Source organism: Terrapene carolina, unplaced genomic scaffold, assembly GCF_002925995.2.
Source record: "Terrapene carolina triunguis isolate 2854851 unplaced genomic scaffold, T_m_triunguis-2.0 Scaffold62, whole genome shotgun sequence".
Lineage (NCBI taxonomy): Eukaryota > Metazoa > Chordata > Testudines > Emydidae > Terrapene > Terrapene triunguis.
Genome location: NW_020664413.1, coordinates 28,472,145 through 28,487,144, shown reverse-complemented (window position 1 = coordinate 28,487,144; position 15,000 = coordinate 28,472,145). Strand labels below are relative to the sequence as shown.

The window sequence follows — 15,000 nt, the reverse complement described above, 5'->3', positions numbered from 1 at the left end:
AGCAAATCATAGAACAGGTTGGAAAAAAGCAGTAATTTATGAAAACATGGTACACCATAATTTTGCCATTTTTCTGCAATAAGGATGGCAAATGATTCATGGGGGGAAGTGAAATATATTTCACTGTCAGTTCAATAGATCTGAGAATTTACAGCTTCTTGACTTGGACAGGAAAAACTCAGCATGCATAAAAATGAATTTCAGATCTGTTAATTGTAGGAATGCAAAAATAAAAAATGAATCTTGGTGGTTCAGTAAAACAAACTAAACAGCAACTCATAAGAGAACAAAATAAAGGGGGAAAAGTCCTCTGTTTATTCTGGTGAGGGTAATGGCCTGGGGAAGAAGGAACACTTGCTTTGAAAAGAATCTGAGAATCAGTCCACACTGATTGAACTCACTTCAGTTAGCGTCAGTTTTACTGATCAAGCTAATTACATTTACATCACTTAGACATCAGATTAAGGTATCTTGGTAAGACAGAACCAAACGTATCTTGTTTAGTTAAATAAAGCACATAAAGGAGACAAAAGTCAGATTTACATATCCAGTTATGTTGCATAAAGAGCCCCATTACATTTCTGGATATTTTAACTGACGAGCAGGAAGCGCATTGCTATAAAGATGCACTATATACAAGAAACTATCGCCTAAAACATGCGCCCCCATAAGCAAAGTGCTGTTTTAATTGCCATTAAATAAAAGAGAAGCCAAGCTGCTGAGATCACCATTAATTTGAAAACTTTCAAAAGTGTCACACTGAAGTCATGCTGGACTAATGGGAACTAATGGGAAATAAGAGCCAGACTTGGAAGAGCTGATGCTATTTGGCAGTGGCCAGAAGATCAAATTCAGTTACAGATACAGTACCAACTAAAACTTCTGAGGAAACAGGTTCTCTCAACTACTCTGTACACATCCAACCAAATCATTTAATACACATTTAAGTCTTCATGAATGGCTTGTTGTGAAAAAGCTAATGGGATAAATAAAGGAGCCTACCACTGAGCTCAGGTATATCTGTGTATGAGGCTCTGCTTCTATCTCTGAAATATGAAGAGCAAAGATGAGCCTAGCAATTTGCCCATAACATTGGTTTCTTACATAAACTGAACACTGATTCCGGAGTGAAGTCCACAACCTTCTTGTGACACTACCTGTGCAAATATCCTGCAGTGTCACCAAAGCTCTTGTACCACTCTATATGCACTCACAACTCTCGTGGCTAATCAGAGGAAAGAGGGCTAAAATATAAAAGAAAAATCTGAAATCATGACCCCTCATTTTTAGTGGGGCATAAACAAAAAACTCACTTAAGGGACAAAGATATATCCTTGTTGAAAATGTGTTTTTCTTCAATATTTTGCCGCCTCTAATCAAATGCAATCAGTTCACATTTGACATAGGAATCACCCAGTTTGAGTACTGACACTAAAATATTAATGTTGCTATGATATTCCATATCCTATTTCTATGCTCACTGCAACTGGTTTTATCTACAACAAATCTGCACCTTCTCCATATATTTGATGCTAAGAGAAGGCTGAAGTTCTTACTCTGGCAAGAATCCTATTAATTTCAATGGGAGTTTTGCCTGAGGAAGGGACTCAGGATCACACCCCTAAGCAATTTTAGGACTTGAGAAGTATTTGAGAAAGTATTATGGCAAATGTTTTCTGACAAATCATTTATACAAGGCAGAATGAAGAGATTTTTTAATCTTTTGCAACTGGACTCTGGAGGTATCAGTTCTGTATATTTTACAGTGCTTTGTGTATGTGCTGCAGGGGTGAACACCAATTAGGGTGATCAGATGTCCCGATTTTATAGGGACAGTCCCAATTTTGGGGGCTTTTTCTTATATAGGCTCCTATTAACCCCCACCCTCTGTCCCGATTTTTTACACTTGCTATCTGGTCACCCTGTACACAATATCTGCATGCAGCATGGCTAAATGAAAATATAGGATATCCCTGTCACATGACTAAATTAAAACCTATAAAATACTGGCATTATAAAATTTGTGTTAAAACTGATAACAGCGATTCTGATTTACTGACAATGAAAATATATAGCATTTTTCTGTCAGAACATTTATCAACACTTGGCAACTCTAGACTAACTTGACATGTAAAATGATCAAAACGGATCTTTTATGTAATCTTTTCCATTTATTTTTATTTATTTTAGTTATGATAAAATTTATCAGTGTGCACAGGAAGATTGAGCTTGAAAAGATTTGATTAAACAAAATTCCTGTTGAATTTGGCTAGTTGTATTTTTAATATGAGATTACAAAATAAAATAGTCTCAGAATATCTCACCTGTATTTCAGCAGTAAATGAATCTACCTGATAATGCTAAATCTGTATTAACTTTTATGGTTTAAAACCCCTGAATTCTGAACTAAATGACATGTATTTGCTATATATAGTATTTACTAAAAAGTATCTATTTTGCACCTTTATTCTGAACTTGTTTAAGGATAAGCAAAGTTATTTCTGTAACTGCCAGTAACATCAAAGTACCCGTGAGTGGACCATTTTAATCAGTTTTATTGATTCTTATTTAACTGAATCAGTTCTTATTCAGTTAAAAACAAGGCACATTAAATATATTCTCTTATTGCTCTATAAATGCATGCGGCTCATTCTGTATATCAAAAGTAATAAATAATGGCAATAAAACACTGAGACAGTTATAAAAATGACAATCCAGCCTCAAACACAGTATTTAACAGTCCAATCTAGAACAATAACCCAACACAATACATAAAAGTGCCACATGGAAAAATATGCAGTATACATTCCTCCCCCCCACAGACACTATTGGGCTTATAGTTTTTGTTTAAACAGTAGTTGTTTCATACTAGATTAGAACAATGCAGGACAATGAAATTTTACAGCTGAATTGACCTGAACAGTAATCATGAAATAATCTTTTTTCAAAACATAAAGTGTGTTAATGAAATCAAATAATTCTGGATTTTTTTCATTTTACTGTTTAAACCAGTATAAATAATATATGCAACCTTTTATGTTGTACAAAGTAAGTATTTATACACATTCTACTGTGCCACGAAAAACCAAAAAAGCAGAGGGCTAAGACATTTATTGCAGCTAAAATTCAAAGTAAATCAATATAAGAGGACAGGCGCACAGCCTTGAAAATCCCTTTACATTCTGCATGTTATATTTACATTAGTAAAGCAAAAGAACAGCACGGAGTGAGTATGTGGTAGACAGTCTAGGCTTTACAGTGAAACCTCAATTATCATTCTTAATAGTATAACTTTTAAGGGAGTAGAGGGGGAACTATTTTAAAAGGTGTACTGAACCATAAAAAATATGTTAAATGCAATGGTTTTCTTCGCCTGACCTGAAAAAGCCTCTTATATGCCACTTGTAGCCATTACACTTTAAAAATTATTGGTAGCATAATGTCTTTTTGAAAAATACAAAACAAAATTCTGTATTATTGTACCTTGATTTCCTCCCAGTTCTGGAATATGTGGCAAAATTGTTATTGTGTTCTTTACTCTTTACCTTGAAAGGACATTTGACACAAATAGCTTTATATCTCAAAAATACAGATATACATTTTATCCAGTGTATACTGACATATTTCAATGCACAAACGTAATAGAGAAACAATCCTATGGCCCTTTTTGTTCATAAATAGACCTCATATAATCAAGTGTGCACAAGGACTTAATTCACATAGATTGAGCCATACTAGCGAGTGCTCAGTGGTCTCAAAGGCAAGGAAAGTTGGTTCCCCACTGCAATGTGTACAATAAGGTACAAAACATCTTGATGTTAGGAAAATCTAATAACGAAAAATAATTTAAAAGGATTTTACCTGGGACTTTTTAGAAGACTGTCTCCCCCAGCCCAAGATTTTGCTTAGACTAAGTGCTCCATATTCATTTAAGAATTGCAGGTGGGTTTTTCCTCCTTCCATTTTTAGATAGATACAGTTTTTAATAGCTGGAAACTTGCTAGACCAAAATATTCACACACTACCACCTGCAGTTAGCACTATTATCATAGTTACTATAAATCCTCAGCACTTATATACTTTGGATATGAATTTTTTTTTAAGTGACTTTTTCAGAACTGTACTGCTTGCAGAATATTAACTTGGTATCATGTTAAGGAATTTGCAAAACAGGATTAAAATTAATCAGATTTTGCATTTAGTTGTGTACAGATGTGGTGGCACTTTAAACTCAAGGCTTCTGGTTCGAGATGTAAACTGGTATTTATACTCAAAGGAGTATTATGAAAGAGACTCACCAATAAAATATGCATTCATTTTCCCCTCCGTCACAGATCAGGCAGAAATCCTCCATCTGATCTTAATGCTGATCATAGCCAATTTAATAATAGGAAGAGTTGCAGGGTAAATAGCCAGGTGGAGCATATGTTGAGAATGGCTCAAATAAATGGTCCAAAATTGGATCTTTCGCCTTTGCATTAATTTGCTGAATAGCCCTTACGACTTTTAAGTAAGGCCTGCTGGAATGCAAAGTAACTTTCCCATTTAAGTGTACATTTTGCAAATATTAAGTGGCTAGGATTAGTGCACTATGGCAAAGTTCTTGTTTTACATACTTTCAGTATTTGTCTAAAAGTTCAAAAACAAACAATATGAGACTTTATAGTAGACTCCAATACCTGCTAGACAAGCATGGTTTTCACACTTATAGGAAGAGGAGTGAAAGCTGTACCCATACATTTTTAACTCTAAATTATAACTCATCTATGAGACTTTTGGGTTTTTTGTCCAATCTTGTGCTCTTCCAGTCTCATGCTGTCAAATTTTTATTGCCAGAAATCTGTCTGGCAGTAAAATTGGTGCCATTGAATGAGAACAACATTGAGAAGTAGTGAAGTGACTATCTATGTAACGTTCTATAAATATCACTATGATTCCTTATCAGGATGTTTAATTTAGGCAGCGCTCAAGATATTTCTTTGTGGCATCCTCCTGAAACCAAAATGTGAACATTCCCCTTTCCCCCACCAAAATGATTCCTCTCTTCCTTTTTGTGGACAGGCACTTTGAACACATATGATCTTGCACATATGCAGAATACTTTTAATGATGTGGATCTCAGGTAGCAGTCACTCTCTGTGCACCATTTCTTTTTAAGGGTGAAGATTATCTAAAAGCTTAACAAAAGTTCTGAGAAGGAGTGTCTGTGAACAAGCCTTTTGCAGACTCTATTCTGAATTCCTGCAAATAATTTCTATCTCCAAAAGCATGTCCAGTCCAAAAGGCCATATTTTGGAGTATTAATATCAGCAAAGAAAATAAGGAAAAGATAAATGTATCAGTGTGTTTTTGTATACCTGACCGCCAGATACAGATCACGTAGAATAAACAGACATTTGAAAGCATTGGAATATTTTTCAGCACTGAATGAGGCAGCTACACATAGACAAACTATCTTGTAGCTGTAAGCAGGTTTTGTACTTCTCAAACTCACAGTCCACCACCACTTCGGTCTACTGGAATAACAACTCTCTCACGTAGGTTCTCTTCAGCAGTTTTCATAAGTACAGCCAATCGGCTTCCAGACACATATCCTTTCTGAATAGCACTCATGAGCTTAAAAAAAAAAACGTTTACAGCATATTAATGATAGTAGCCAAATTTAATTGCCGGACAACACTTAAAGAGATACTAACCCCAAAGGCTGAAGTCTTCCTTGCACTGGGGATTCCACCCATCGGTGGCCAACCAGTAAGGTAGCTGCAACTAAAGCAAACCCATCATGCAGACAAGGTAAATTGCTCTGAGCTGCTATTTCCATTGATGCAGCCTACCCCTGCTTGAAACCAGGATATACTGCACTGGTGTAAATCAGTTTGTAGCTATGTACACTCTCTATACTAGGGGTTTGGAATGGTTGCAGCTTCCCCTGATAGCTGGTTACCAATGGCTGAAATTGAGACAAATCTCCAGTGTAAACAATGTCAGAGTTAATGAAGTATGTTGTCCAAACCAGTAGCAAATGTTAAAACACAACAAATAATGCTGTTATTATATGTTTTAAACAAAATGGTAGGTAATGCTTTCTAGGCCTGGATTGTGGCGCCCTTTAAATGTACATTTTCTAGTATGGCCAGTGGTAGTTTTGCCTGTGTATGGGCTGCAGGAGATGTACAAATTACGGATGTGATATATTTGTAAGTAACAGTGCAGTAGACCCCCCTACACCATGGCTTTCTAAAGCCATTCATTACAACCAAGCTTGCAAGGTAATTCATATGGGTGAATTATTTTTAAATCTGAAAAGAAAGAGTCACAAAGATAGAAAAGGAGAACATGGTTCCTGATCTACCACTGCCCCTGCAATGAACCTTTCTCACTAAGCAGTCTTATTGTAGTGATCGTGTACTAGACTTCCACGATTCTTCTAAATCCAAATTTCTTTAGACTTTTAAAACTAGTTTGCATTTAAGTCCTTGAAACTGGACTCTCAGCACTACCTTAATGAACATATTCTAGTGTTAGACTTTAGCTTTTTGTTTTTAAAAAAAAAAATCGATGGATAAGATCCGCATTAGATTTGAAATTACATGTAGTCAGCTGGTAAGAGACTTTCTAATACAAAAAGCAATTGGCACTTGCAAAATATGATTTCTTCCTCCCAACAGCAGCTAAGTAGCCACCTCACTTCAGATTTCTTCCCTTTTTTCAAAACTATCGCAGGTAGACTTGGGCCTATACAAACCTGGAGAATAATTAACTTCCAAGAGAATTTCTAGTAGAAAAATCTGCCAGGCCGCAAGGGGAGCATGCCACAGAGGACCAATTCATCCAGTCCCTCCTCCTCCTGTTTAATTGCTCTTTCCCGTCTTCTGTGCCCTCCACCTATAGTTTCACATGGTTTCACTACCTCTGCTCCACGTAAGTGAAGGCAGCATTGGGCCCTTGAACAGTACTCAAGAAAACTACTTGCTGTCCAAAAAATATCCAAATATCTACACAAGTAATGTTAAAGATCTGCCAGATCCTCAGCTGGTGTAAATTGTCATAGTTCCACTCTCGCCAGTGGAAGTACGCCTATTGACACAGCCAAGAAACTGGTCTGTGATGTAACAGACTAGTGATCACAAATGCATTAGCGACCCAGATGCTGATATGTTCCTCTACTCAGGTCTTACTCTACAAGAATAAGGAAAACATCCTTTTTTATCTTCCTTCCTCCAGTATTGATTTGTGTGATATCAGTATGGTAGCAAAACATGCAACGCTCATTTTACTTATCTGACTTTTCTCTTAAAGACTAGACTAGAGCTGAGCAAACACTTTGTAACAACGTATCTAATGAATTTAGCTTCTGCTTCTGTTTGTGATACATCTGTGAGCATCATAATTTCTTCATGATTATTCTTTAAACATTCCTAACTTTTTTTTAACTCATTAGATAGACTGCAAACAGTTTCTGAAAGCATTCATTGTTGACTGTTTGCAATGGTCAGAAAAATCACATGGCAGTGCTCTGTTCCCCACTTGGATAAGTGAGCAAGCACTTCGGCACACATTCAAATACAAATTTCCACACGTATTTGCAAACATAAGTTTCCACAAACATTCTGCCAGGAAACTTAATCCAATGAAAGTTTTCAGAAAGCAAACACAAAAGGAGCATGAGCATAAGTTCCACACGTTTAATTACTTTGGTGGCAAAAATCAAAGGTGTATTTTATTACTTGTTACCTTTTTTACTTGTTATTTTAAAACTTAATTTATAGTAGTGGACAATATGCTGCATGCTATCCACATACATAGAAGATATTCAGCCCAAATGTACAAAAGGTCTGATTATTTATTTTCATTTATTTTTTTAAGGAATCGGTTTCAAAATGTGACTTACAGTGCATTTTTGAAACGCAAAGGATAAACTAGAAGCCACCAATAATTACAGTTTTTAAAAATATGCAAAAAGTGCTGTCATTCACATTTTGGAAGTATTAAAACCACAGAACATACAACCTCTAAAGAGAGTATTGAGCACAATAAACACTGCATGATTAATTGCCAGTTTTCGGTTTCTTAATTATAGTGCACCCCAATTAACCAATATACCACACTCATAAACAGAGAGAGTTCTGTTTATAAAATGCAAAGTCACATCTCTTCTTCCCCAGTTGAAACTTTTATATAAAAAGGGGGGCTCTCTCTCAATTGCCTGAAAAGATGTGTGATTTTTTTTAAAAAGAAAATGTATTAATATGATGTCATGGGCTATTTTTTCCATTTTATTTTAAATGTTTTTTGGTCACTATGTTTTAGGCAAATAAATCCTCCTTTTTTGCAATGCTGGACATAAGCTGTGAAAATTTTCTGCATTTAGATTCAAGAATGCTCTTATCTACAGCTCATCTCCAGAGAGACAATTACCATTTCCTTTGCCTTGATCTTGTTTGTTTAACTTGACACAGTGAAGAAAGGGCTGACATTGACCAAAATCCCCAGCATTAATTTATCACATGTTCGGCATTCATCATTGCCGTGATTCAGGAAAGATTCTGGCAGTCATTTGAAATACCTGACCAATAAAGACTACAAAAACAGACCTGGCTGGCTGGAAACAAAAACTGCTCATGTGAGGGGAGTCAAATGGATGGAGACAAACAATTCAGTGGTATCTTTACTGCCTTCTATTTTTTTTCTTGTAAAGCATTTGCAGAAAGATGCATAGACAACTGATGTTAATGTCCCCCTTTCATGCACTCTGATGCCTTCTCTCTTTAGATCATTCAGAAATTAAGCAGGACAATGTGGATGGCATACACCACACATTGAACCTGCCACTTCTTGCCCCCAATACTTTTTCAGTGAAGCTTTTAATCAATAGTCCTATTAAGTATGAACAAATGCTATTGTTTTAACTGTGCAGCGGCTGGCCAAGTTGTGCCCTCAAATGTGTGGGTGGCTCACACCTAATTTGAAGGAAGCAGCAGACATGACTGAGGGTAGGATTCAGCCCTCCACTACTGAAAAGGATACCCCTACAAACCACAGGATATACTGTCTGGACCTAAGGAGGTTTGTTTCTGCATAGGAAAACTCCTTGAGCAGGGCTGGCTCCAGGCACCAGCTTACCAAGCAGGTGCTTGGGGCGGCCACTTTGGAGAGGGGCGGAGTGAAGGACCTTCCGCTGAATTGCCGCCACAGATCGCAATCGCGGGTTGTTTTTTTTTGTTTGTTTGTTTGGCTGCTTGGGGCAGCCAAAACCCTGGAGCCGGCCCTGTCCTTGAGTTTCAGAGTTGTTTGGGAATTCTATGGGGCATAAGGGGTATTTCGCCCTCTTGCATTGCCTGGGCACTGTGGCCCTAAACAGCTTCTGAGGGCTCTTGACAGCATGTGCCACCCAACTGCAGCTGTTCCCTGATGGAATCTCCACAGCATGGACACCAAATCCACATAAATTACTACTGCAGAATTGATCAGCAGTGTATTGCTCTGTTTCGCCCCTCAAGTTCGCTAGGAGACTTACAGAGAGTGATGGACTCCTAACCCTATCCTTAAAGGTAGGGTTCTACATGGAGATGCATGTACAGGGTTTGAGTTTGCAGCAACCACCATTAGTTATTTCTGTGTTGCCCCCAGTTCAGATCTGCTGGTTTAGTGTCCTCTCTCTCAGAAGTCAAGGGAAGCATGAAGTCTTTTGTTCTTTCCCCACAGCAAATCTTTTAGTTGGGTTACTTAAAAAAAAAAAAAAAAAAAAGTACAGAAGACAGCCCACTATTTAACCTCCTGATAGCTGGGAGGCAGACAAACTCCATGTTTAAAAAGAAAACTCCTATCAGTCATGGATGGATGATACCTACTAGCTCATCTATTATGTCTCTTTGCCAATGCAGGACAGGCAATCTACGCTTGGGGTGAAATCCTGGCCCCACTGAAGGTAATATTCAAAATTCCTATAGATTTCAATGGGGCCAGGATTTCAGCCTCAGTAAATTCTTCACTGCAACAGTTAGCTTGGGTTCCTCACACCTTCTTGTCAACTGCTGGAAATGGGCCATTTTGATTACCACTACAAAAAGTTTTTTGTTTGTTTGTTTTTACTCTCCTGCTGGTAATAGCTCACCTTAACTGATCACTCTTGTTATAGTGTGTATGGCAACACCCATTGTTTCATGTTCTCTGTGTATATGTGTATATATAAAAATATATATATAAAATCTTCCTAATGTATTTTCCACTGCATGCATCCGATGAAGTGGGTTTTAGCCCACGAAAGCTTATGCTCAAATAAATTTGTTAGTCTCTAAGGTGCCACAAGTACTCCTGTTCTTTTTGCGGAGACAGACTAACACGGCTGCTACTCTGATACACTCAAGTTACTACACTCGAGCTAGCCTAGTCTTCTGCTTTGTGGTCACTCTCACTCAGAGCTAGTCTCTAGAGAGGGACCACAATGCGCAACACTTGAGCTACACAGAAGGATTCTATTAGAGGCTGAAGAGTTGCTGTGACGTGAGCGGATGCATCCCCACTGCATTACTGTGCTGTTGTTAGCCAACCATACCCACTGATGTGGCTAGTTGGCTGGATCTTAAAGCACTACCCAACTCAAACTAGAGATTTGTGTGCTGGATGTCAATTGGGTTAGCAATAAAACTGAGTTATACTTCAAGCTAATAAAGTAGTGAAAACAACCCCTTAGTCTTTCTCTCCACTGCTTTGTCCAGACATAATGGTCATCACTAAAAAAAAATTATAAGCACATGCTGCAGCATTTGCCCTTACAAGGATAGACTCAGAGTATAGGAAATTTTGTGATCAATACAAATACTGGTGTAGACATTGTTGGTATTTCTTAACGTTGATACAAGCATTGTCCACCTTTAGGCAACATAAATTCATATAAAATCAATAATGAATAAAAAATTAATGGCAACTTTGTAAAATTATATGTACAAACCCTACATCTAGCTTTGATAATTAATTTCCAATATAAAGAGCAAAAGGAGATGAGGATTCTTTTGTTCCTTTCATTACAACTAAAATAGAAAACCACTCACCTGCAAAAACTCATTGAGTTCAACTTGCCCGTTTTTGTTCAAATCTACCTCATTTAAAATCTCATGAAGCGTATTTTCATCAATTTGAATGCTGATGCTCTAAATAAAACAACAACACAACAGGCAAATCAACTGGATCAGTTAAACATGATTTATGCCATACTACACAACTGAGATAAGAATTCAAAAAAATCAAAAGAGAAATTTTACCTCTAACACACTTTGAACATCCAGTATGGTAATAAAGCCTTTCTTTTCTTTATCAAACATGTGGAATCTCTTTTTATATCTGCAAAATAGGATTATTAATGGAAAAGGTATACACAAAAGATTGACAGAAATATCTTCCCAGGGACTATCTGGGAGGTCCATTTATACTTCATTTACCTGTCAATATCTGAAGATATAAGAGTGATTTCAGAGCTGTCTGTTAATTGCTCTGATTTTGCCTTGTAGCCCATTTCATAATACAGAAACTTTTTAGCAGATTCAAGTTCTTCCTAAAATATGAAAGAAACAAAGTCTCAGTTCTAGAATACTGAATATTTACATGCTGAATTTCTTCTGTACCGTAATATTTCACTGGCTCTTTTCACACACTTATAATTGCTGGTCCTTAGAGGAATATCAGCATTTGATGGCCAAAAAAGTGCTTAAGAGTGAACAAGATCATTAAGATAAGGAACCATTTCATGCTTCACCTAGGTCACTGGCTTTGATGTACAAGTGTTCAAGTGTTGATTGTCAATTACACTGAAGACATGGAATGCAAAGATTTTTAGGGCCATACCATGCCCTCAATCCACACATGCAACTCACAGTGATGTCAGCAAAAATAGCACTTGCAGATCAAGTCCACGAAATCATCTTAATTAAGAATTGGTATCTTATTCTTTGCTTATTTAAGAGCTGTGGGGTGGCGTTTTTGGTATTTAACATTTTGTGTGGAAGGCTATAAAATGCATATTTACCTGAGAGATTGGCTCTGACCCTCCCAGCTCCCTTCAATATTGTAGTCAAATGAGAATTCACAGCCTTTAATCAAATGATCACATACTATTTCTCAAATATATAATACAGTATATTAGCTTATTTTCTACAACCTTAATTACAATTATGTAGCATCTTTAGTATTATGGTCAATGTATGCCATACAAGTCACCAATACAAAGAGTTCACAGTAAACCTTACTTACTCAATATATTATAGATGGCACATATCAATAGTACAAATTTGCTGGGCATGTGTGTGTGTGTGTGTGTCCCCTAAGTTTATAGCCAGGGCACATATGTGGCAAAGATTTACACATGTGATTAAGTCAATATCTTCCATTGTTTTTTGCAGTGCTGTTGTACCTCTATTGGTCCCAGGATATTAGAGAGACAAGGTGGGTGAGGCTATAATATCTTTTATTGGACCAACTTCTGTGGGTAAAAAAGACAAGCTTTTGAGCAGAACTCTTTTTCAGGTCTTTAAAGATATGAGGCGAACTACTGAGCTTATCAGGACTACTCACATGCTTCATGTTAAGCATGTACACAAGTCTTCACAGGATCAGGACCTAAGTTAGTTTTGAAGTTAATGGTCTCCTCCCCTGGAATACTTAAGGAATGCTGTGTTGATAATATACTGCACTATCTCACCCCCAAACAGCAATAAAGATATACTGGACCATAATGAAAATAGAGCATATAAATAGGAATGAAAAAAAAAAATCACGTTTGAAGATGCTACATGCGTAGTTACTGTAACGGGGTGATCTGCCCCTGTAACGGCCAAGGGTCCTGGGGCCAGTGAGTGCTGTACTAAGGCAGAACCCTGTTAAAAATAGATTAATGCCTGGCAATTTGCAAGGGATCAGGTGATTGCCTGATAAGCACTGGATTCTGATAAGGGCTGAAAGAACTGAGGGAGGAGCACTGTAAGCAGCAGGTTGGCTCCGGCAGCAGTGGGACTCCAGACAGGTGGCTTGTAGGACTGGGAAAGAGCTACCAGAGCTGGGAGACTGCTCCCACAATGAAGCCCTGAGCTAAGGGAAAGGGACCTGGTATAGCCATTGGATTTATGTTGAACTGTTTATTTGGTGTTTTTTCTGAAGACTGTTAGTACGACCAATAAATGAAGCCCTGAGAAAAAGGGGCTGATTCAGAAACTGGGCATGGTGTCACTCCTTCCTGGGCTGGAGAGAGACCCCAGCAGTCTACACTTACAGAAACTGTATGTTATTTGTATTGTTGGAGAAATGGTGTGTGATCATGCAACTAAAGACTGTATCATAATGCATATGCACAAGGGGGCAGAGAAAGGTTGCCATGCAATCTCAGTATTGACATTTTCTGACTGTTTTGCAACCTTAGCACTCTTAACCTAATGTTTTGGACAGAATTATATTAATCCTAACACTTACTAATTTACCACAATGATTTTATTTTAAATTTAATTTCTTTTCTCTCTCTATTTTTAACCAAACCCCTTCCAGTTAAGTTACTGTAGCTATAGTCTGACAACCCTTCCCTTCCTCCTTCAGGATACGTACCAAGCAAATTAGCATACATCTGTGATATAACTGCATCACTCTTTTTATGCATCCCTCTGGAAAGTCTCAGAGTCACCACAAGTCCTCCAGCTGGGAGAATTCAAATGACACTCCTGGGGGACTTCTTGCCACTGTGTGTGCGCGGAATTCATGTCCCTTGCAGATTTCTTTGCTTCCCCGCAGAAAAATTACTTTCTGACAGGGAAGCTGCAAGACCAGTCGTGCACCACTCCCTAGCTGCACAGGTTCATCATTTCAGGCACTCGGAGCAGCCGGCGGAGAGGTAAATCACCTCAGAGCTGGAGACACCCCAGCCAGTGGCTCCTACCATGAGCCGGGATCAACTGCTAATCCCGACTGGACTGGAGACAGGAAAGGACGGGCCTTCCTCTTCCCCTGCAAGGAGTGGCTGGGGCTGTGTCAGACGCACACCCAGAAACCTCTTCCAGCTTCAGGAAGCTCAGCATCATCTCCTGCTTTCTGCCCCCATTGCTCCTCAGCTGTGCGGGGGGGAGGGGAAGGGGTCACTATATGGGGAGCTGCTCCCCCATCCACCCAACCCCCATGCATCCAGACCTCCCATACCCAGACACCCCCACCAAGCCTCACCCCATACACCCAGAACCCCCTAGTCTTCCATACCCTAACCCCACCCCACTGAATCTCAACCCCTGCATCTGAAGCCCCCTGTACCCAGAGCCCCTGCCTCCAGACCCCAACCCCTGCACCCAGACTACCCCCACACTGAGCTTCCTGCACTCAAACTCCCATTCTGATGAGCCCCACACCTCTGCACCACCCTGTGCCCCCACATCCAGACACCCACACCACTGACCCCCAATTAGCTGCACCCAGACCCCACCCCACCAAACCCCACTCCCCAAGCACCCAGACTCCCCTGCTGAGACCCCCACACCCAGACTTCTCTGCTGAGTCCCAACCACATTCACCTGGAAGCCCCTGCAGAGTCCCATTGCCCCTGCACCTGGACGCCCCCAATGAGCCTCTGTGCATCCAGATCCCCCCAAATCTAGACCCCCCACACTGAGCTGCCTGCACCCAGATTGTCCCACACAATCCTCTCACCCCACACCTGGATCCCCACACACTTGGATCCTGCCTGGTTAAGTCTGCCTGCCCCACACCCGGTAAGCTTGCCACAGAGGGGCTGGGCCTCAGGGTGTTTCTGGGGCAGGCCCAGGCCTTGTGCTGTGTGAGGGTCAGGTGCAGCCTCACCACTGAGTACATGTCCCCAGGATGGGGGGTGGAGAGGCTGCAGGGTGATCTCCCACCTTCATGCACTGCCATGCTGGAGCCTCTGCATTTACTGATTGACAAATAAAACTTGCAGAATTTTAAAATATTGTGCACAGATTTTTTAATTTTTTGGCACAGATTTTTTTTTTTTTATTT

At 39.1% G+C, this 15,000-nt stretch overlaps 1 protein-coding gene across 4 annotated transcripts in view; it reads right to left on the bottom strand.

Moving 5' to 3' along the window:
- Positions 1–3,094: 3,094 nt before the first annotated feature.
- Positions 3,095–15,000, bottom strand: part of GPD2 (glycerol-3-phosphate dehydrogenase 2) — a 123,511-nt gene continuing 111,605 nt past the window's right edge. For all 4 annotated transcript variants that reach the window (XM_024217997.2, XM_024217998.2, XM_024217993.2 and 1 more), the window contains 4 exons: positions 11,439–11,551; positions 11,262–11,340; positions 11,052–11,150; positions 3,095–5,616 (listed from right to left, as the gene is read on the bottom strand). In XM_024217997.2, coding sequence (XP_024073765.2) covers positions 5,491–5,616; positions 11,052–11,150; positions 11,262–11,340; positions 11,439–11,551 — 417 coding nt within the window. In that variant the 3' untranslated portion in view covers positions 3,095–5,490. The remainder of the gene's footprint in view (positions 5,617–11,051; positions 11,151–11,261; positions 11,341–11,438; positions 11,552–15,000) is intronic.